Below are 21452 nucleotides of genomic sequence, written 5' to 3'. Positions count from 1 at the left end.
CCTGGTCGTGGGTGGGTCCCACATTTGGGGGATATGGCCAATTCAGACATAGACTATGCTCTTCTGAAACAGAGTTCCTGCTGGATGCAGCAATAACGATTATTTCAGGGAATGGAATTGTAACGTTTTGAGGACTTATCATAAGACATACTCATGCTACTTTTTCTGGTTAGAATTTGTTCAGAAAGACAAATCATACACAAATCAATAGAAACACAGTTCGGATGTGAAGATTTCCAAAACGCAAAGATCTCGTAAAACATTACTGTATATTGGATTACTATGCAACTCTATAAGATATAACACCATCCATTGTCTCAACCACAAGTCTCTTCATCCGCGTCAGCAGTAACGTATACGCTTTCTCCTTATGGCCTGCAATACAAACCATCATCATTGTCTATGCAACAGATTTTTTGTTTGTGAATCTGAAGATATCAATTGAAGATCCTAGTTTTTACATCTATAGTCTGGTTCAAGAAAATACTGACTTAATATGATCAACCTAGTGCTAGTGCTGCTACAAGCAGATGTGATGAGGGAAATATGAACCTACCAAGTCCTAGAGTCGGAATCTCATCTGCTCGGAAGTAGTAAGATCCGTTTATTTCTTTCTTGCTATCAAGGACCGAGTTGAATTTCTTTACGGCACTGAGCAGATCCTGGAAACATAAGCAAGCAGGCATCAACCATATTTAGGAAATTATTAAGGGAACAAAACGTTCAACCCATTGGGCATAGATATTATTAAGACTTGAGTCTGAATTCTAGTTTTTGAAAGAATGGTAGAAAATATGTGAGGCTAGAGCATGAAATATGGATTCACTTAACCAGGCAAATTATACTTTGCATGGCAATAGATTGGTTCAATTCTTAATATGCTGCTAGGATATGTTCTTAAATGTTAGCTAAAAAGTTGAACATTTAATAGAATACGAGAATTTGGATATTTTTCATACCTCCCACGATGCTAGAGACTTCATGAAAGAGGGAAGACTATCATATTCTTCTTTTATCAATGTTAATGTAGGCCCTGAAGTTCTATCCATCTCTAGTGTTGCATACTCATCTTCTGCATGCAACAAAGTCTAACATCATATACCATAGACTAATGCAACTCACTGACAATGCAAATCACACTAGTAAAGGATTGGAAATAACCATTGGAAAGCTCTGACGCCTTTGGAGCAGGTAGAGCACTTGTGTCAAATGGTTTGCTCCTATATCATAAGAAAACTTGCTAATGTACGACTAAGAGGGAAACACATAAGGATTTCTTTATTTCTTAGACATCACACTTACTTCACTGATTCTTTCAAAGACGTGTCAGGATCCTTTACATTATCATTCACTGGCAACAGTTGGAAAAGAACACTAAGAACATGACCAAAGTAGGAAAACCATCTAGGACATCCTCAATCCCAGAAATCATATATACTTTATCAACAGTAGAGAATAACGTTACCTTCTGTAGCTAAATATGCAAGACAAGCATCTGATAGCCCAAGGTTCTTCAAATTTAGTGAATTATCTAGACTAGGAAAACATTAAGGTAAAATCATTTAAAACAACATACCTTATTTCACACCTTGTGATAACAAAACATTATGATTTGATTCGGATGACAAAAGAAACATGATTTAAAGCTTCTTATTGTCTGGCTGATAAGCAACTACTAGAAAATCCTAATATTTTCAGTAAGGTTAAAAAAGGATACAGATTGTCCTCGTCTAATCCTTTTTTGATTGAACATTGCAATGAATAGGAATTTAAATCATCATTCGAATGCTTTGAATCCTCATGACCAAATGCTCCAAAGCCAGATTCTTTATCTCCTCTACCTTCATCAATCTCAATTTCTAGGTCCAAAAACAAAACAAAAATCTGATAAAAAATCTCAACTTAAAATCGACAAAAGGAAAGAAGAAGACAAAACGAGTACCAGGAACATAGCCAAAATCTGTGAGCCGGTCCTGGAGATGCAAAAGATCGTCTTGATTATTCTTGTAGATCTGACTACAGTGACCCAGAAGCTCCTCGAAGGAGACTGTACCAAAAGACATGGATTCCAGAAAATTGAGCTCGGAAGCTGCGGTAGAGATTCGACGATTGAGACCCTTGATGAACGTGGATGACGCCGAATCTGCCAAAATCGAAAAATTCAATTTTTAGGGTTTATGACAAAAATCGGAGGAGAAATGGGGACAAAAGAGAGAGCGGAAGAGACCAAGAGGAATAGGGCGACGCTGGAGAGAGTGATCGAAAGCATCACAGCTACTTTGAAGATGATTGCAGAATCCTCCTAAGCTTTTGCTCAAACTCTTGAGCTCTTCCTCCATTTCTAAAGCTTTCGTCTTTGGGCTATCTCTGATCTCTCTCTCTCTCTCCCACTTTTGTCTCCGATTTTTGTTTTCGGCGGGAATTAGAAGTTTCCCGGTTTAACATCATATGTTAGAACCAGTGTGATTGATATTCGTAAACCGGAGATATATTGTGAGCGGTTTTTTAATTGTCGCGGTTTAATGTCACGGTTTAGAGCAGATGAAGATACAAAGTAATTTATAATTTGTTGAGCTGGCTTCTCCATTCTCAATCTCTTTGGCTGTGAAATCATCCACAGTCCATGGCTTTCTCTTCGAGGTTCGCTCGTTCTAAAGCAGTTCTCTCTTTTTTCCGGCCTTGTCGTCAGCTCCACTCGACGCCCAAGTCAACCGCTGACGTGACCGTAATTTCTCCGGTGAAGGGTCGCCGGAGACTCCCAACTTGGTGGTCCAGCTCTCTTCTCCCATTGGCTATAGCTGCCTCCGCCACTTCTTTCGCTTACCTGAATCTGTCGCATCCTTCTATCAGTGAATCATCGGCTTTGGATTCAAGGTTCGTCTTTTTTTTTTTTTGTATATAAAAATTGATACTTTGAAGTCAACAAAAGTATCCAGAATTGTTTCATTACTCGTTTTCAATTCTCTGCAGAGATATAACTGTTGGTGGGAAAGGTAGCACTGAAGCTGTTGTTAAAGGGGAATACAAAGAAGTCCCTAAGGAGCTTATTTCTCAATTGAAAACAATCCTCGAGGTATTCCAAATTTGCCTTTGTTCCTCTATTCTTCTTTTGAACAGTTCCTTGGTTCTCATGTATTTGGAAGTTTCAGACTTTTTCTTCTGTGGGGAACTTATCTTGTTGAGTTTCATTGCCTATTTATTTCATTGTGTTTTCAGGATAACTTGACAACGGACCACGATGAGAGGTACTTCCATGGGAAGCCCCAGAACAGTTTTCACAAGGCAGTTAACATTCCTGATGTTGTTGTTTTCCCTAGGTGAGACTACTAATTGCTGCAATGCTTTCGCCAATTCGCCAACTACATTTATCACTAGTTGAGAATGGTTCTGGTTGTAAGTAAGACTGTGGCAACTTAGTGCCGTGTATTCGCTCTGTTATTCTTTTTTGCTTTGTCGTTGAAATTATAAGCGAATAAAAGGCATTGATCTTCATCCTCTCTTAAATATGTTTAGGTCTGAAGAAGAAGTCTCCAAGATTCTTAAATCCTGCAATGAATATAAGGTTTGTAAGAAGATTCAGTGCTCAGTCTTTTCCAATCTAGTCTTGGCCAACATGCTCTTCTCCTTGGCATATATAGCTTCCTGGTGGATTGATATATCATTTGCTTTTTGATTAGGTTCCTATTGTACCATATGGTGGGGCAACATCGATTGAGGGTCATACCCTGGCTCCAAAAGGAGGTGTGTGCATTGACATGTCATTGATGAAGGTATGTGCTAATCTTGTGTGTTTGACATTAGTGTCCATGATTTTCATTTTAAACATATTCTTTTGGTGTCACGCAATAAACAAATTTGGTGTTTGATTCCATGAACCTGCTACATTTGTATAGCATGACAATTTTAAATGTTGTAACTCGTTTCCTTTGACATGCATATCCAACCTCAGCCTAACTCGATAAAACCTCCAAATAACTCTCAAGCTTGGATGAGTCTCACAAACGAGACCTCATCCTTGTTTACACAATAAAACGTAAAATTGGAACACTCTATGAAAAGGTAATAAGGAAATGTAAATCCTAAATCATATCCTAAATCAGAAAATAGAAAGAATGTGCATCACTTATAGTCCACATACAAAGGTTAGTGAAATTTGCCACTCCTGCTCACACTTCTTTCAAACCTTAGAGGGTGAAAGCATTACATGTGGAGGATATGGATGTTGTTGTTGAGCCTGGAATTGGTTGGCTGGAGCTTAATGAATATTTGGAAGAATACGGTCTATTCTTTCCTCTTGATCCAGGTTAGCCAACATTGAGATAGTACCTTATCTCTCAGATCATAGCTTTCATATTAATTCTTTTTTTTCGAACACATTTTTAGATTTAACTGATAGTATTTTATGTGAACGTCAATTTACCCTTACGAGAGTTTTTTTGCTGTTGCTGCATCATTCAACATCTTTAGCATTGTGTTCAATTGACTCTCGAACTTCATTTTCCATGTTTCTGGGTTGCATTCAGCAATTTGATAAAAAGAATCTGGTGCAGGACCTGGTGCCTCCATAGGAGGAATGTGTGCTACGCGTTGCTCTGGCTCTTTAGCTGTAAGGTAGTTCTTCTGCACTGTTACTATTCCCTTGTTTGTTTTCCCATTTTTTGCCGTGTATTCTAGGGGTGCTTTAATCCGGTTGGCTATGATAATTCTGCTACTAGCTTGTAGGTATGGAACTATGCGGGACAATGTTATAAGCCTTAAGGTTTGTTGTTTCTTCCACTGATTCATGCCCCATTGTATAATTCTACATTATTTATGCTATGCTCATTTCAGGTGGTTCTTCCTAATGGAGATGTTGTGAAGACAGCTTCACGTGCCAGAAAGAGTGCTGCAGGGTTTGTCTTCAATCTACAACTATTTTCTTGGTTCTTTGTTTGGATTTCATTTTCTTGGAGATAAAAACTATAATTAAAAAATGAATGGTATACTTCCAGTTGTTTGAATACGTATCATTTGAGTTAATGCTTGATACTTGTTGGAATGGTGTCTCAGATATGATTTGACTCGCTTGATGATTGGGAGTGAGGGTACTTTAGGAGTCATTACTGAGATTACTCTCCGGCTTCAGAAAATCCCACAGCATTCAGTGGTATATTGACTTCTTCCTCTATAGTCAATTTCGTTCATTTATCTTTTGAGTTCTAGTTCAGCTCCTTTGCTGTGTGATTTTAGTTCCTCCTTAAAGGTTGAAATTGAGTTCAATTTTTTTTTGCAAACAAATCCATCTTTAGTTTTCATGCCTTACCAAACAAATCATATATGCTTATTAGAGTTCCAAATATCTTTGCTTTGGCTTAATTTGTCTCTTTGCTTTTACATCTCAATTCTTTCACTCCTAGCAAAATAAGCAGAGTAAAATATTAAAAAAAGAATCTGAAGCATTTCAAGGAATAGTGAAAGTTATGTGCTGTGTGGACCCTTGTTTCCCTGGCTTTTGTTTTGAAAGACTTCCTGCTTTATAATGTTCTTAGGATGGTTCTTGGGTATGGATGTACATAATTTTAACATTCAAGAATGTAAAATACATTACAGAACACCTTTTGTCCTCATTAGCTATGCAATAATTTTAGGTGGCAGTGTGCAATTTCCCTACAGTTAAAGATGCTGCAGACGTGGCTATTGCCACTATGATGTCTGGAATACAGGTTAGACCTCTGCTTTTGAATTATATGATTTAAATTTTTATTAGAATCTTCTCAACCGTACCTTAATCCCCATCAGGTGTCAAGAGTGGAGCTCCTTGACGAGGTTCAAATCAGAGCAATTAATATGGCAAACGGGAAAAACTTGACTGAAGCTCCAACTCTGATGTTTGAGTTTATAGGAACAGGTGATGCTGCATCATATTTCTTGTACTTTCCAAGTGGTATTTCAAGCTATCTAAGATTATACATCTCTTATAGCGGTATAATACTCGTTGTTATAAACAATATCTGTAAGAAATTATATTCACTCCCCTCTATCTTCTATTTTATCCGATTACAGGATTCTCATGCTGAGTGTTGCCATTAGACACATAAAGATAGAATTGTTGTCTTCTAATACTCTGAATCATTTTTTTCTTGTCCCTCTCTCTCTCTCTCTCTCTCTCTCTCTTAGAGGCATATACACGTGAGCAGACGCAAATTGTTCAGCAGATTGCTTCAAAACACAATGGATCAGACTTCATGTTCGCAGAAGAACCTGAAGCAAAAAAAGAACTCTGGAAGGTAATTCTCTGTCCCAGTCCCAACACTTTTCCCCTTCAACCTTCCAGCATATGAGAAGTTGAAAAGAAGGGAAATATGTACTTGTTGTTGTTGGTGTTGGTGTAGTGTATTCTTGCTCTGTAGACTCTTGCAAGTGGTAATGTTTCGTGATATAGTCCATTTTTTATCTTTTGACCATCCGGGTTATGCTATATTACCAAATGTGAAAAAAACATTTTCTGGAGATTTTCATTATAGAGAATGAGGCTATGCGGAAGATATAACTCTACATTTATTACACTGTCGTTTTCTTCTAATAAGATTAAGTTACCAAAAGATTTTCTTTCCTGACTCCTTTTTTATGCAGATAAGAAAGGAGGCGCTGTGGGCTTGCTATGCTATGGCGCCAGGTCATGAAGCAATGATTACGGTGTGTTGCTTTCCTTAGATACACTTTGGTTTTAGATGAACTTTTCCAGCTACAATCAGAAACCCTCAAATACATACCATAGATCTTTGGTTTACTTTTTTATTTTAATTTATAAGGTCATACATCAAAGAATCATCTTAATTATTTCTTCTACAGGATGTCTGTGTCCCTTTGTCTCACCTTGCAGAACTAATATCAAGATCCAAAAAAGAGCTTGATGCATCATCGTTGTTGTGGTATGTTACTTTCCTGTGCTCAACATCATGACATACTAAGTTTTAACGTCCTAAAAAGTGTATGTTGTTGCTCTACTTTCAGTACTGTTATTGCTCATGCCGGGGATGGAAACTTTCACACATGTATTATGTTTGATCCGAGCAATGAAGACCAGCGAAGAGAAGCAGAAAGGCTAAACCACTTTATGGTTCACAGTGCACTGTCCATGGATGGTAAATGCCTTTTCCATTCTCTGTGTGTTTGCAAAAGTGCAAGACTGTAACAGCTGTGAAGCTTTTTAACATATTCTCTGAGCAAAACCGAAAAGCAAAAGTATTAAAGATGGGTGAAAATCATCAACAAATAGATTAGATATGTTGCAAACAAGTCAGGCCTAGCATTTGATTTATTACCTTTTAACAGAGTGGTGCTTGTTAGATTTAAGTTGACTTGCATTTTCTTTACTCTCCTCTCTTCCACTAGTGTGCATGTGACTATTATTTACAACGTGTATATCCTCGTTCCCGGATTTAGAAAATATGATTGTAATGATGGCACTTGGTTCTGATCTTTGTTATCAGGAACATGTACCGGAGAGCACGGTGTTGGAACAGGAAAAATGAAGGTATATCTTCTTCTACTCATAGCATGTGTCTTGTATTACATTGATATGAATGTCCATTTGTGATTTAAACGGTTTTTTTGGTTGACACCATGGAAGTATCTGGAGAAGGAACTGGGAATAGAAGCACTGCAAACTATGAAGAGAATCAAGAAAACGTTGGACCCAAACGATATCATGAACCCGGGAAAGTTAATTCCTCCTCATGTATGTTTCTAAAATGACTTGTGTGTTCTTCATGTAACTTTTGTTAAGTTAAAACTTAAAACATGTTGTGTTGTTCTGTGTAACACAGTTGTATCTTTGGTCTACATTTAAGTACAAAACAGCTGATGCAAGCAACTGCATCCGTTTACTTGTGAGCAAGTGGTAATCTAAGGAAAGCTGAGAGCGACGTGTTGTGTATCTTCTTCAAGCACAGTCTCATATCTAAGTGCATCTTCTAGTTTTGACAAACCCATAAGAAAGAGGTCGATAGGAATGACCAAGTCACATGAGACGAATCAGCCGCAAAACAATTAAAACGTGGGCTCCCTTAAAAGATTTTTGAGATATACAACATCTATCTCCCGACTTGATATGACCAAAGTACCCTTTGTTACTTCCCTCTATATATTTATGTCACATGACACTAATACATATATCCAAAACCAAAAGGGAGACTAATTAGAGGAAGAATGGGGTCACTAGGAGAAGAACCACAAGTAACAGAAGACTGCATGGGTTTGCTTCAACTCCTAAGCAACGGCACCGTTTTAAGATCCGAGAGCATTGACCTTATCACTCAACAAATCCCATTCAAAAACCACCAAACCGTTCTCTTCAAAGACTCAATCTATCACAAACCAAACAATCTCCACCTCCGTCTCTATAAACCCATTTCTGCCTCCAACCGTACCGCCCTCCCTGTTGTGGTCTTCTTCCACGGTGGGGGATTCTGCTTCGGCTCACGTTCTTGGCCTCACTTTCACAACTTCTCTGTAACTCTTGCATCTTCCCTTAACGCCCTTGTGGTCGCACCGGACTACCGGCTAGCACCCGAACACCGTCTCCCGGCTGCCTTTGAGGATGCCGAGGCGGCTCTCACATGGCTCCGGGACCAAGCTGTTTCCGGTGGTGTGGACCACTGGTTTGAAGGTGGAACAGACGTTGACTTTGACAGGGTTTTTGTTGTGGGTGATTCTTCCGGTGGGAACATGGCTCATCAACTCGCTGTCCGGTTCGGCTCCGGTTCAATTGAGTTGACACCTGTTCGGGTTCGCGGTTACGTTCTTATGGGGCCGTTTTTTGGCGGGGAGGAGAGGACTAACTCCGAGAATGGCCCCTCTGAAGCTTTGCTCAACTTGGATTTGCTTGACAAGTAAGCTAACACAACACCTTTCTATATTTTAATTTTCTTTTTAGACGTACCACCGAATATTTTTAATTTAAAACACTAATTATATACAAGTTCATTGAATTACTAGTTATGCATGACTTCATTGTTTATATCCCTAATTAACTATTAACTATTTTATTCAAATATATATGCATAGATGTCGTTTTCGGTTACTTTAATTTCATATTATCTTCTTATGCGAGTAATGCCAATTTAAACGTTGGAGTGAATTGCCGAGTCGCATGACAGAGAAAGCTATAGTCACAGTGCCTCTTCATGAATACACAGATGTGTATACCTTTTTTCAAAAACTTCGCAAAATTTTTACAGACTAATTTCATGTGTTCATAGTCGAATATGTAAATACATGAGGATAAGTTTCTCATAATCCGATATGTAAATGAAAAAAGATTCCTTTAACCGAAAGATACTTTTTAAATGTTTTTATCAAAAACATATATAAAAATATTACAATCCAATTCGCAACTAGTTCAAAGGATCAAAAACATATATAAAAATATTATAATCCAATTCGCAACTAGTTCAAAGGAGTAGCTATGTTCTATGGCACACAAAAAAAAAACACAAACTTTCTAAAGAAAACGACTTTTCGTACCAAAGAAACATTTATTTTCATTAGAACCATTCACCAACTAACCAACGGTCGACAGATGATATATAGTGATATATTTTCATATATCTTTTTCTCTTTTGATAAATTCAAAGTGAAAATAATTTTAATTTTGATTGATTTTTATCGGCTAATAAGACGTACGTATGATTTTAGCCCATCACATGATTGTTATAATAATACGTCACAAAAACTAGTCAATGTGCTTAATCTACTAATACTCCACTATTTGATTCGTCTCAAATCATTCAACATTAAAAATGGCTTTTCAAATATTGGGGTCTTCCATCACAGTGGACACGAACAGCCCCGGCTCAGATGGGTAGGGCGGAAGTGCGACGGCCCGGGGCTTTTTTTTTTATAAAAAAAATTTACATATAAAAAGGCCCAAATATTTTTTTAAAATATTATTAATATGAGAATTATATTTTAAGAGGCCTAATTATTTATAAGAAAATGTATAAAAAGGCCCAAAATTTTTAAAATAACAATTTTTACTATAAAAACTCCGCAAAATTTTTAAAAATTAAGTAAATTTTCTCTTTGTATATAATAATAGGCAAAAAAAATTTTTTTTGCCCTAAGGCTCTCAAATATATTGAGCCGGGGCTGGACACGAATGGGTCTTGAAAAAAACATCCAGTAGATGAACGACAACTTAGAAAGTATCTTCATTAGCAAAAACAAAAACAAAAAAAAAAAAACAAAAAATCGGGCCTTGTGGCAAATGGGTCACAGCTGTGATTTCCGCCACCAAGGTTCGAGGCACGGCCACTTGCAGGTTTACATAGGGGAATTGCCAGCCTTGTGGGATTAGTCCTTGGGCCTAGGAAGTTTTTGGAAGACCCGCGGTTATTAAAAAAAAAAAAAAAAACAAAAACAAAAACTTAGAAAGTATCTTGTGTGGAAAGTAATTGAATAAGGAAAACCAAAAGAAACTTGAAAAATATCATGACAACCAATTAGAGACCCTACCATTTAACGAGTCTACATGATTGTACTAATTCATGAATTTTTTTTTTCCCTTGAAAATGGTCTAAATCTAGATGCACTCAGAACAAATAATCCGTTATAGCTACACAAATATAAAAATGTATAAAACTACACGAACATGGAAGTAATTAACTGGTTCGTTATAAACATGTTTGAATTGTTAGTCAATTTGGATGATTTTTTTTTTGAAAAATATATTTGATTAGTTAGCAACTATCTCAAATTCGACTATACAATTAGTTAACCAAGTTGTGGTGGATTGATAACTCCCGCTTGAGATGTGGAGTCTCTTTGTAGGTGTAAGTTAGGGATCGATTATCCTTATGTCATTTTTGATTAGGTCATTGTTCATTTTATGAATAAATGGATTAGTGGTTGATGGAATAAACAGATAATCAGATATCAAGAACAGTGGCTAATATATTTGGAATGGAGATAGTGCGTCATGCATTATCCTCGTTTTCCTTTTTCATCTCTGCTTAATTTGCGTATGGTTTTTTTCCTGAGTCGTGACTATCATTGTACACAATAGATTAAACCAAATGCAACTAATCTCTCACATTTATAAAAGTAATTTTTAGCATACTCGAAAGTGTATATTCATGTTTATCAACGCACGTGGAATCATTGGGATCACATATCATTTCAAGTCTTCTCTCCAATTGATTGTTTCTCTTGTTATGTTTGAAAAATGAGATGATTGACCCGTCTTGTTCATGGCCATTGTCATAAAGCTATATGTATAGTAAATATTGGTATCGTCAATTTCAATATATTATAATATGAGAAGAAAGAGAAAAAGGGGCTAAACTTTTAACTTCTTGAAGGTTTTGGAGATTGTCACTACCAAAAGGTGCCATAAGAGATCATCCCATGGCTAACCCTTTTGGACCGATGAGTCCAACACTCGAATTAATTAGCATAGAGCCAATGTTGGTGATTGTCGGCGGCTCAGAACTCTTGAGAGATAGGGCCAAAGAGTATGCATATAAATTAAAGAAGATGGGAGGAAAAAAGGTAGATTACATTGAATTCGAAAACGAGGAGCATGGTTTCTACTCGAACAATCCATCTTCCGAGGCTGCAGAACAAGTTCTTCGTACTATTGGAGACTTTATGAACAACTTGTTTTAATAGCATTTGGCCTTTTGAAGGTAACTAAGTGTTTAATTCAATTAGGATTCCATGTTAATAAGTTTGCTTGGTGATTGGTGAATCATATATATATACACGCATACAATGTTATTGGTTTGGTTATATATTGTCGTTCATCATATCCGACCTTAAATGGTATATTCATCAGTAGTTTCTTTTTCGGACGTTTTTTCTTATCAACTCTTTGCCAAAAGAAGTATGTCCAAGTTTATCTTATTACATATAATGTACGTTCTTCTTTACGCAAGGTGTTTTGTCTTAAATATAATAGGTATATACAATTCTAGATATGAAAATAGTCTAAAATACGCTATTTACGACGAAATATATCAAGTATAGCATTCCCCAATATTCTAATGAACTCGTTATATCCATCTAAACAGGATCTCCTCCACTACACTAATCTAATCCAGTTTTTAGACGAGGTTCAGTTTGTTTCGTATTACTTTTTGTAAGGCCACTCGTTTATATCGCAACTTTCAATCCATATACGACCATTGTTTTAACCAAAAGAAAAAAGAAGAAAACAGCATGTTTATCCAAGAATAAAAAGTTAGTTAGTCTCATGATGTTAATCAAGTAAACAGTTTCATAATTATATTTTTAAATAAGAAGAAAAGAGAAAACAAATTGTGAAAACGAGAGTATTTTTTTATGTAATGTATATAAGACTATAAGTAGGCCATGTTGACCTGGTAAAGCTTCAATGTCGACGGCCCAATCCTTCCACTCGGAACCATCCAATAAACGTTGACGCTTTCAACAATATTAAAGAAGAGTTTATCTTATAAGAAACATCCTATCTTTTATCTGACCAAAAAAATAAAAATAAGAAACATCCAAAAAACCATTGCATTAGCCCAAACGTTGAACAAAAGAAAAGTCTCCCCAAACAAAATCTTCGTACGGTTTTATTTTTAGTCAAAGTAAGTTAGTTCTCATTAACTCCTTCAGATCAAACCCTTTGTCTATGAATTCATAAAACTCGACCGCCTATATTTGTATATATAGTTGACAACGTGACTGTTCTATTCACGAATCACCTTAATGAAAACAATCACTATATAGGTCAGAACTGTACTAGTTTAAAATTAAAACTGACTGTTGGTGCATAATCTACTTGATGTCAATAGTCTTGGACTAGTCTCAAAGCTGGTACCTCCAATTAATGAACCATTAACAGTTTTGGACTCATGATCTCTACTTAATAGACTTTTCACCATTAAGTTTGCTATATCACATATCTTTCTTGAAGAACTCATCTAGGTAAAAAATCTCTTATATATAGATCTCTACTTCATTCCACTTTGACAAAAAACCTCTTATAGATATAAATTTTGAAAGAACTTATTATTGACCTAAAAAATAACTAAATTATGCTGCTTTGAATTTTCTATATAATGATCATTTAAATTATTATAATATATATGAACTTGATAAGAATAATAAAGCTTTCAATTTGTTTGTTTATAAAGAAAAACATGGTCCCTCTTTTTGGTTGGGAATATTCAAGAAAAAGAATATTTACATATTATTATATATAGACAAATATATTTACCTTATCATATAAGATCACAGGAATCGAAACGATAATTACAAATTCGTGTAATTTACAAATATAGCAATTGGTTGATACAAGAGGCATCTAAATCTAATAAGAATATCTATCTAAATAAAATTCCAGATTAGCTGACCTGTACTTTCCGCAGGTAAAAAAGACACCTCATCTAACCAAGATCTCATCCGTTGATCTTAACCCAAAACTTAATCCTCACCGTTTATTTATCTCTCTTAGTAAAAACTCGGTTTTTACCAAAAATAACCTTAAGAGCCGTCGTCGTCGTCGTCGTCGTCATTGTGGGCACGAGACCGAGACTCCATGGAAACCAAAAAGCCTTTCCTCGATTTCAAAATTGAAAGATAAAAACAGAGAGCTCTAGGGTTTCAGATTAACCAGAGGGAAACGACGAAGAAGAAGACCAATTCTCTCTCTTTTTCTCTTCTCTTTCGTTTCGTTTCCACGATTTGTTTTTTCTTTTTTACTTCTCTTTTTGCTTTTGCTTTTCGTTTACCAGAAAGAAGCGAGAAAAGAAAGAAATTATAGGTGGGTCTGTTATTTTCCCGGAAGTTATCATTGAGAATTCAATAAGAGAAGGAGATATCATTAGCTTCCAATTGTTTTAGTTTCCTGGAAAAATTCAGACTTTTGGGTTTAGTTTACGTGTTCTTGGTGGTTCAACGGTAAGGTAAAGCTCTCGATTTTGCGATGTTATGTTTACTCTGTCCATGAAAGAAGCTTCTTTTCTAAGCGATCGTTTTACATTGAATAATGTTGTTGAGAATTGACTTTTCTACAGGAGCTATATTGGCGCTAGTTTTCGCTTTCGGATCTGGACTACGGAGATAGGTTTTGGTGATTGTTACTATGTATTTGTGCCATAGCCTGGGATTGCGAATTTGATACTGTTTCAAGTTATGGATTTGGCAATTGTATCTTCCCCTAGGGATGTGGTTAGATGTTGTGATTGTGGATGTAGTTGCTCTCTAAATGATGCTTCTCCGGGTTCTTTGCTTCGGTCTGTGAAGAGAAAATACGAGGAATTTGAGAATGAGAAACCATTTCACATACCGGAGCTGGAGCTGGACTTGTCTTCCAATGCTAAAGTCCAAATTGAGAATGAATTGGAGCTGCTTAGGGAGACTGTTAGCAGCCAACAGCAGTCGATTCAAGATTTGTATGAGGAGCTTGACGAAGAGCGGAATGCTGCATCGACAGCTGCAAGTGAGGCAATGTCTATGATATTGAGGTTGCAGAGGGAGAAAGCTGAACTCCAAATGGAATTGAGACAGTTTAAGCGGTTTGCTGAGGAGAAAATAGAGCATGATCAGCAAGAGCTTTTGGATCTGGAAGATTTGATATATAAGAGGGAGCAGACAATTCGGGCTTTGACTTATGAAGCTCAGGCTTATAAGCATAGAATGATGAGTTTTGGGCTCACTGAGGACGAGGTTGAAATGGAGAAAAACATGCTTAGCCGTAACCCGAGCATGATCGACAATGATTACCAATATGATCTCCCTACATCTGATTACCCTCCTATAAAGTGCAATGTGAATGAAAACCCAGGTCCCCTGGAGGCTGATATTGATGTTGATGATGTTGAAAAGTATCCATTGGCTGATTCACCTCATGGCCGGGATAATTTGAAGACTTTGGAACGAAGGATAAGTCAGATGGAGAGAAATCCTAGCTTTACTCAGCCTACTGGTGATGTATCTGGAGGGAGATATTATACGGAGAAGATGGTTGTTGGTCAGAGTCCTAGGCATCAGAGACACTTCAGGAGGGTTTCCACTGGTAGTTCAAGTTCACTTTTGGGAACAACTAGGGAACAAAGGCCTGACTTTTCCAATGATTCCCCAAGGTCCAACAATGGTAGCTTCAAAAAAATGGAAGATCCCTCATATGCAGCTGGTAATTCCTTTGCAAAGGATAAGGGTGACTCATCGGAAATAGGAGATAATGACATGAATGATAGAGTTTATACCATTGACTCTGTCCATCAAGGCGTATCTCATAGTGGTGCTGCTGAGCAAAAGTTTAAGAATGACACGGCTGATGGTTATGTGATGTCTCCGAGAGAAATATCGAATCAACCGGATCTGGGTGATCCTGATATATCGAAACTCTACATGAGACTTCAAGCACTAGAGGCTGACAGGGAATCAATGAGACAGGCGATTATGTCGATGAGGACTGAGAAAGCACAGATGGTTCTGTTGAAAGAAATTGCCCAACATCTGTCAAAGGATGTTGTCCCAGAACGTAGATTGCCCCTGCGGAAAGCATCTATTGTTGGAGCATTCAATTTCATATCTGTCTTTAAGGTGATTTTGTTTCTTAGATTAGTCAGTGGGTTATGACCTAGTTTAGCACATAACATACTGATAAGAATCAACTTGTACTAAAGTTTCTGCTGTATAACTTTGCATCCACATTAACTGATTCGTCTTATTATTCCTGTGCAGTGGATCACATCTTTTGTTTTCTGGAGAAAAAAGGCTCGTCGAAGCAAGTAAGTGAACAGTCTTAAACTTTGATTAGCTTGTTGCTTCTCATACCTTTTATCTGAGTTTTGAGTTTCTAGTATTATAAACGAGTAAGATCCTTGTATATGCATGCAAAGATCTTTTTCAAAAAAAAAAAAACTATTTGCTCATCCTCGTGTCCAAATGGTGTAAATGCAGATACATGAACGGGGTGCAAGGGAACAACATGGGATTGCAAATGCTTCTAGAAAAGACTCCTCGGATACGGCAATGGAGATGTCTATCAAGCACACAAGTGTGAAACAGATCACATTCTCAAATTTGGTTTGAAGGGCATAATGTGAATTACTTTGTGAAAAGTAGGTATTGGGAGCATTGTGCTTACTCTGTCCATCTCATTCATGGTTTTACTGAGGAAAATGGTTTCTCATGTGCAGTTTTTTTTTTTTTCTTTCCTTTTAGTATTTGCCATATTTCATTTGTTGTGGCTGTGGGGTTGGAATGGCTTGAATGGGGTTTGATGATTGTCTAAAGAGATGGGTGAGGCTACACGAAAAGCACGTCTTGTTCTTTCTATTGTAAGCTGTGTATAATGTTTCCAGATTCTTGTTTGAATTTCTCTGGAAAGAAAAAACAAACAAAAAAATCAGATTATTTCGGTTTTCTCTCTCAAACCCCGGTTAATGGAACTTGGTATTGTCTTGATCCTCAAGTTCTCAATTCTTTACTAAAACTATCACCATTCAAAAGATCATTTTTGTCAAATTTTAGAAGGCAATAATCAAATTGTGTAATCAATGATGATTCTACATTAGCAAAATTCTACTTCAGTAATTAGTTTTTACGGTTGAACCGGTTCAACCCAAGATATTTTCAACCGGTTAAAGATATGAACCCTCGCGGTTGTTAAAACCCAAAACCCTCGCCGCTAAAGCTGATGTTCCGTCAAACATGCCAAAGTACAAGAATCTGTTGCTAACCTCGAAGCGACGTAAATCGAAATTCAAAAAACAAAAGCTACATCAGCATGAACCTGAGTCTCTGTTTCCAGAGAAGGAGGTAGAAGAGGAAGATGAAGATGAAGGAGGCTTCAAGCTGAAAATTGCAGCTCCTTCTCAAGAGCATGGAGTTCAACCTCTCGGAAACCTGTATTTCAATCCTGGTTCGGTCAATGTGCGAAACACTGGATTAGGTAATCTCCAGATACTCTCGGATGAGCTCGTTTTGGATATTCTAGGTCTTCTTGGCGCGACTCATTTGGGTATTTTGGCTACTGTAACCAAATCTTTCTATATTTTTGCCAATCATGAGCCTCTCTGGAGAAATCTTGTGTTGGAAGTGCTAAAAGGAGAGTTTTTGTTTAATGGGTCGTGGAAATCTACCTATGTAGCTGCTTACCACCCGAAATTCCAGTTTTCTGGAGATAGTGAATCGAATTTGAAGATTATAGATTTCTATTCTGATTATTTGTTTCAGAGCTGGTTGTGTGCGAATCTCGAAATGAAACCGAAATGGCTTAGAAGAGACAATATCACACGGGTGAGAGGCATTTCTGTTGAAGAATTCATTACCAAGTTTGAGGAGCCGAATAAGCCTGTTTTGTTGGAGGGGTGTTTGGATGGTTGGCCTGCTATTGAGAAATGGTCAAGAGATTATTTGATTAAGGTGGTTGGGGATGTCGAATTTGCGGTTGGTCCAGTTGAAATGAAGCTCGAGAAATATTTTAGGTATTCTGATGGAGCTAGGGAAGAAAGGCCTTTGTACTTGTTTGATCCAAAGTTTGCAGAGAAAGTTCCGGTTTTGGATTCGGAGTATGATGTTCCTGTCTATTTCAGAGAGGATTTATTTGGTGTTTTAGGCAACGAGCGACCTGATTATAGATGGATCATAATTGGTCCAGCGGGATCAGGATCGTCTTTCCACATTGATCCTAACTCAACGTCCGCTTGGAATGCGGTGATTACAGGGTCGAAAAAATGGGTTTTGTTCCCACCGGATGTGGTTCCTCCGGGCGTGCATCCAAGTCCTGATGGAGCAGAAGTGGCCTGTCCTGTCTCCATAATAGAGTGGTTCATGAACTTTTATGATGATACTAAGAATTGGGAGAAGAAACCTATTGAGTGTATATGCAAAGCTGGGGAGGTGATGTTTGTACCTAACGGATGGTGGCATCTGGTGATTAACCTGGAGGAATCTATTGCTATTACTCAGAATTATGCTAGCAGGTAAAGTTAGTTTCTTTCCCACTGTCTCTTTGTCATATCCATTTTAGTAGATAAAAGTTTGACAACAGAAAAGAACAATAAATTGGAACAGCATCATTTTACTAGATTAAGTTCGTTTTCAGAAGTTATAATATGTTACTTAGCTGAAAACAAAAGTTTGAAAGGGGCTAAGATAGTAGACTGATGATACTAGAATATTAACTGTGTACATAGCACTCGAGATATTATTGTCACCAGAGAGATTAAATGTGTTTATGTAGCATTTATCTGAGAACTATTTGTGCATATCTGTATGGATCTAACTGGAGAAACAATACCTGTGCAGGAGTAATTTGTTGAATGTGTTGGAATTTTTAAAGAAACCGAATGCTAAAGAGCTCGTCTCCGGAACAACCGACAGAGAGAATTTGCATGACAAATTCAAGAAGGCTATTGAAGGAGCTTACCCAGGGACTATCCAAGAGTTAGAAAAGAAAGCAGAGGAAGCGAAAAGAGCCGAAGAACAAAGAGTTTCTTTCTGGGACTCTGCCAAAGCTGATGCTTTCAAGTTTTCTTTCTAAAGACAATCAATACATCATCATAAATTTTCAATTTTGTAAGATCTTCCAGATCCTTTAACAAATGCAGATGGAGGCAATTATTACCCTTATATTAGACTTAAAAATTTTTGTTTATGCTCTTTGCTACAAAATTTTGTCAAACTTTAAAAACAGAGGAAATCGACCGTTAAATGTTAGGTTCTTATAAAGTTGAGAACTTTTGGGCTCTTTTTGCCGAGAATGAGTAACATTGTGCTCAACACACTTCGTTTCAAACACCCGAAGCTTGCATTGCTCCAATCCTGCTCTTCCTTCTCCGACCTCAAGATCATCCATGGCTTTCTCTTACGAACCCATCTCATCTCCGACGTCTTTGTTGCCAGTCGTCTCCTCGCTCTCGCTCTCTGCGTTGACGACTCCACCTTCCACAAACCCACCAATCTCTTGGGATATGCATACGGAATCTTCTCTCAGATTCAAAACCCTAATCTTTTCGTCTTCAACGTACTCATTCGCTGCTTCTCCACTGGCGCAGAACCTAGTAAGGCTTTTGGGTTCTATACCCAGATGTTGAAATCTCGAATTTGGCCAGATAACATCACGTTTCCGTTTCTGATTAAGGCGTCTACTGAGATGGAGTGTGTGGTGGTGGGAGAGCAAACGCATTCACAGATTGTTAGATTCGGATTTCAGAATGATGTTTATGTAGAGAATTCTCTTGTTCATATGTACGCTAATTGTGGGTTGATCGCTGCTGCTGGTAGAATCTTTGGGCAAATGCCGTTTCGAGATGTGGTTTCATGGACTTCTATGGTGGCTGGGTATTGCAAATGCGGGATGGTTGAGGATGCACGAGAGATGTTCGATGAAATGCCTCACAGAAATTTGTTTACTTGGAGTATCATGATCAATGGGTATGCGAAGAACAACTGTTTTGAGAAAGCCATTGACTTGTTCGAACTCATGAAAAGGGAAGGAGTTGTTGCGAATGAGACGGTTATGGTGAGTGTGATTTCGTCTTGTGCTCATTTGGGTGCGCTTGAGTTTGGAGAAAGAGCACATGAGTATGTGGTTAAGAGTCACATGACTGTGAATCTTATTCTTGGGACAGCTCTTGTGGATATGTATTGGAGGTGTGGGGAAATCGAGAAAGCAATTCGCGTGTTTGAGGAGTTGCCTGACAAGGATAGCTTGAGCTGGAGTTCGATAATCAAAGGTCTTGCGGTGCATGGGCATGCTCACAAGGCAATTCATTACTTCTCCCAAATGGTTAGATTAGGGTTTAGCCCAAGGGATATTACACTCACAGCGGTTCTTTCAGCTTGCAGCCACGGTGGGTTAGTTGATAAAGGTTTAGAAATATATGAGAACATGAAAAGGGATTATGGGATCGAGCCTAGACTCGAGCATTATGGTTGCATTGTTGACATGCTTGGCCGTGCTGGGAAATTGGCCGAAGCTGAAAACTTTATCCTTAAAATGCCGGTGAAGCCAAATGCTCCTATATTGGGAGCATTGCTTGGAGCATGTAAGATTTATAAGAACACCGAGGTCGCAGAGAGAGTAGGAAACATGTTGATAGAGGTGAAACCAGAACATAGCGGTTACTATGTCTTGCTCTCTAATATATACGCCTGTGCAGGACAATGGGAGAAACTCGAGAGCTTGAGAGACATTATGAAGGAGAAGCTTGTTAAAAAACCACCAGGGTGGAGCTTAATAGAGATTGATGGGAAAATAAACAAGTTCTCCATGGGAGATGATCAGAAGCATCCTGAAATGGGTAAGATCAAAAGGTTGTGGGAAGAGATCTTGGGGAAGATAAGATTGATAGGGTATAAAGGAAACACAGGTGATGCGTTTTTCGATGTAGACGAAGAAGAGAAGGAGACTGCGATTCATATGCATAGCGAGAAACTTGCAATTGCATATGGTATGATGAAGACTAAGACTGGTACAACCATTAGGATAGTGAAGAACTTAAGGGTATGTGAGGATTGTCACACTGCAACAAAGCTTATCTCTGAGGTTTATGGTAGAGAGTTTATTGTAAGAGACCGCAACAGGTTTCATCATTTTAGAAATGGATTATGTTCCTGCAGAGATTATTGGTGACAGTCTTTGTTTTAGTAGTTCTTGTAGCGTTTTTTTTTTTTTTTTTTTTTTTAACAGCACAGCACAAGTTTACATAGTTACATATAGTATGTTTATTATTCTGTTTTCATAACAAAATTTTTTTTTTTTTTTTGGTAGCATATTGTAATTAAAAAGAAAACTTGGTAAACTTCTTTTTTTTTTTTTTTTTTAGTAAATCTTTCTTTTTAGCTCTAGAAAAATTATCTATGACAAATGTTGATTTTATTCTATGCAAAGGCGAATAAAAACGTCTTAAGGCCTCTAAGAAAAAGGTCTAAAAAGGCATAGAACCATAATTTCATTATCTGATTCCAAAAACCTTATGAGTGTAGACACTATGCATAACTAACGATATAGTACTTCTCTAAAATATATCTACATATACATTTTTATAGTACTTTTTTGCTTTAATTCTTTTGGATCCGGGTTTGACCCGGGTTTTAGTCTATTCGGATCTTGGATTAGCAATTTAAGGGATGTTGTCTTAATTTCAAACTAATAAATGAAGCCATGTTGTCTTAATATCTTTCATATTAATGACCCTAATAAATAGCCGATTTTAATAGAAAATCGTTTTCATATTTATGCTCATAATAAATATCCAGATTTTAACAATATAACGTATTTATTTTTTTAACAGTATATATATATATATATATATTATGTTAATAAATTTGTTTAATATTCTAATAATAAGCTATGTCATTTTTCTTTTACAATAACAGATTAAATATAGGCAATTGCCCATTTAAATTGCAATAAATTTAAAATCAAAATAACAATCTATATATATATATATTTTTGCAGGGGGTTTTTGCTTTTAATAATTTGG

General features: G+C 37.1%; 6 protein-coding genes across 9 annotated transcripts; 5 read left to right on the top strand and 1 right to left on the bottom strand.

The window, feature by feature from the left end:
- Positions 1–175: 175 nt before the first annotated feature.
- On the bottom strand, positions 176–2495 carry LOC9309337. Of its 2 annotated transcripts, none has more exons than XM_002871176.2 (9): positions 2228–2495; positions 1943–2143; positions 1718–1859; positions 1466–1536; positions 1303–1351; positions 1162–1220; positions 960–1072; positions 557–662; positions 176–375 (listed from the first exon to the last, which is right to left on the bottom strand). In XM_002871176.2, the coding sequence occupies exons 1-9, from the start codon at positions 2337–2339 to the stop codon at positions 281–283; spliced, it is 948 nt and encodes a 315-aa protein (XP_002871222.1). In that variant the 5' UTR covers positions 2340–2495; the 3' UTR covers positions 176–280. The 2 variants fall into 2 exon arrangements, with proteins under 2 accessions (XP_002871222.1, XP_020878861.1); XM_021023202.1 differs by having other exon boundaries at positions 960–1069.
- Positions 2496–2583: 88 nt separating this feature from the next.
- On the top strand, positions 2584–7918 carry LOC9309336 (D-lactate dehydrogenase [cytochrome], mitochondrial). Its single transcript, XM_021023201.1, has 18 exons — positions 2584–2874; positions 2971–3073; positions 3217–3317; positions 3514–3562; positions 3678–3770; positions 4189–4303; positions 4551–4611; positions 4723–4759; positions 4831–4892; positions 5050–5146; positions 5628–5702; positions 5779–5887; positions 6157–6266; positions 6613–6675; positions 6832–6911; positions 6994–7124; positions 7473–7516; positions 7613–7918. The coding sequence occupies exons 1-18, from the start codon at positions 2624–2626 to the stop codon at positions 7730–7732; spliced, it is 1701 nt and encodes a 566-aa protein (XP_020878860.1). The 5' UTR covers positions 2584–2623; the 3' UTR covers positions 7733–7918.
- Positions 7919–8022: 104 nt separating this feature from the next.
- On the top strand, positions 8023–11829 carry LOC9309335 (probable carboxylesterase 15). Its single transcript, XM_002873221.2, has 2 exons — positions 8023–8873; positions 11343–11829. The coding sequence occupies exons 1-2, from the start codon at positions 8191–8193 to the stop codon at positions 11647–11649; spliced, it is 990 nt and encodes a 329-aa protein (XP_002873267.1). The 5' UTR covers positions 8023–8190; the 3' UTR covers positions 11650–11829.
- Positions 11830–13344: 1515 nt separating this feature from the next.
- LOC9309334 (myosin-binding protein 7) lies at positions 13345–16425 on the top strand. Of its 3 annotated transcripts, XR_002331240.1 has the most exons (5): positions 13515–13916; positions 14028–15558; positions 15700–15746; positions 15919–16079; positions 16183–16425. XR_002331240.1 is itself a non-coding variant. In XM_021021955.1 (4 exons), the coding sequence occupies exons 2-4, from the start codon at positions 14146–14148 to the stop codon at positions 16019–16021; spliced, it is 1563 nt and encodes a 520-aa protein (XP_020877614.1). In that variant the 5' UTR covers positions 13345–13916; positions 14028–14145; the 3' UTR covers positions 16022–16425. The 3 variants fall into 3 exon arrangements, 2 of the variants coding, with proteins under 2 accessions (XP_020877614.1, XP_020877615.1); XM_021021955.1 differs by having other exon boundaries at positions 13345–13916; positions 15919–16425; XM_021021956.1 differs by having other exon boundaries at positions 13516–13911; positions 15919–16425.
- A 129-nt stretch (positions 16426–16554) lies between these two features.
- Positions 16555–18712, top strand: LOC9309333 (F-box protein At5g06550). Its single transcript, XM_021021958.1, has 2 exons — positions 16555–17945; positions 18271–18712. The coding sequence occupies exons 1-2, from the start codon at positions 16672–16674 to the stop codon at positions 18503–18505; spliced, it is 1509 nt and encodes a 502-aa protein (XP_020877617.1). The 5' UTR covers positions 16555–16671; the 3' UTR covers positions 18506–18712.
- On the top strand, positions 18709–20643 carry LOC9307292 (pentatricopeptide repeat-containing protein At5g06540). Its single transcript, XM_002873218.2, has one exon. It carries the CDS (start codon positions 18725–18727, stop codon positions 20597–20599), a length of 1875 nt encoding a protein of 624 aa, XP_002873264.1. The 5' UTR covers positions 18709–18724; the 3' UTR covers positions 20600–20643.
- The last annotated feature ends 809 nt before the right edge of the window (positions 20644–21452 follow it).

The sequence above is a fragment of the Arabidopsis lyrata genome (assembly GCF_000004255.2).
Source record: "Arabidopsis lyrata subsp. lyrata unplaced genomic scaffold ARALYscaffold_6, whole genome shotgun sequence".
Lineage (NCBI taxonomy): Eukaryota > Viridiplantae > Streptophyta > Magnoliopsida > Brassicales > Brassicaceae > Arabidopsis > Arabidopsis lyrata.
The sequence above is the reverse complement of the archived record's forward strand: the minus strand, read 5'-3'. Positions and strand labels throughout refer to the sequence as shown.

Bases quoted from the DNA above. Each gene is read 5' to 3' on its own strand.
- LOC9309333 (XM_021021958.1), top strand. From the start codon at position 16,672: ATGCCAAAGTACAAGAATCTGTTGCTAACCTCGAAGCGACGTAAATCG. The intron at 17,946-18,270 runs GTAAAGTTAGTT...ATACCTGTGCAG, and splicing joins ACTCAGAATTATGCTAGCAG to GAGTAATTTGTTGAATGTGT.
- LOC9309337 (XM_002871176.2), bottom strand. From the start codon at position 2,339: ATGGAGGAAGAGCTCAAGAGTTTGAGCAAAAGCTTAGGAGGATTCTGC. The intron at 1,537-1,717 runs GTATCCTTTTTT...ATGTTTTCCTAG, and splicing joins GGATTAGACGAGGACAATCT to TCTAGATAATTCACTAAATT. The intron at 1,221-1,302 runs GTAAGTGTGATG...CTTATGATATAG, and splicing joins TCTTTGAAAGAATCAGTGAA to GAGCAAACCATTTGACACAA.
- LOC9309336 (XM_021023201.1), top strand. From the start codon at position 2,624: ATGGCTTTCTCTTCGAGGTTCGCTCGTTCTAAAGCAGTTCTCTCTTTT. The intron at 6,267-6,612 runs GTAATTCTCTGT...TTTTTTATGCAG, and splicing joins CAAAAAAAGAACTCTGGAAG to ATAAGAAAGGAGGCGCTGTG. The intron at 7,125-7,472 runs GTAAATGCCTTT...CTTTGTTATCAG, and splicing joins CAGTGCACTGTCCATGGATG to GAACATGTACCGGAGAGCAC.
- LOC9309335 (XM_002873221.2), top strand. From the start codon at position 8,191: ATGGGGTCACTAGGAGAAGAACCACAAGTAACAGAAGACTGCATGGGT. The intron at 8,874-11,342 runs GTAAGCTAACAC...AACTTCTTGAAG, and splicing joins AACTTGGATTTGCTTGACAA to GTTTTGGAGATTGTCACTAC.
- LOC9307292 (XM_002873218.2), top strand. From the start codon at position 18,725: ATGAGTAACATTGTGCTCAACACACTTCGTTTCAAACACCCGAAGCTT.
- LOC9309334 (XM_021021955.1), top strand. From the start codon at position 14,146: ATGGATTTGGCAATTGTATCTTCCCCTAGGGATGTGGTTAGATGTTGT. The intron at 15,559-15,699 runs GTGATTTTGTTT...ATTCCTGTGCAG, and splicing joins ATTTCATATCTGTCTTTAAG to TGGATCACATCTTTTGTTTT. The intron at 15,747-15,918 runs GTAAGTGAACAG...GTGTAAATGCAG, and splicing joins AAAAAGGCTCGTCGAAGCAA to ATACATGAACGGGGTGCAAG.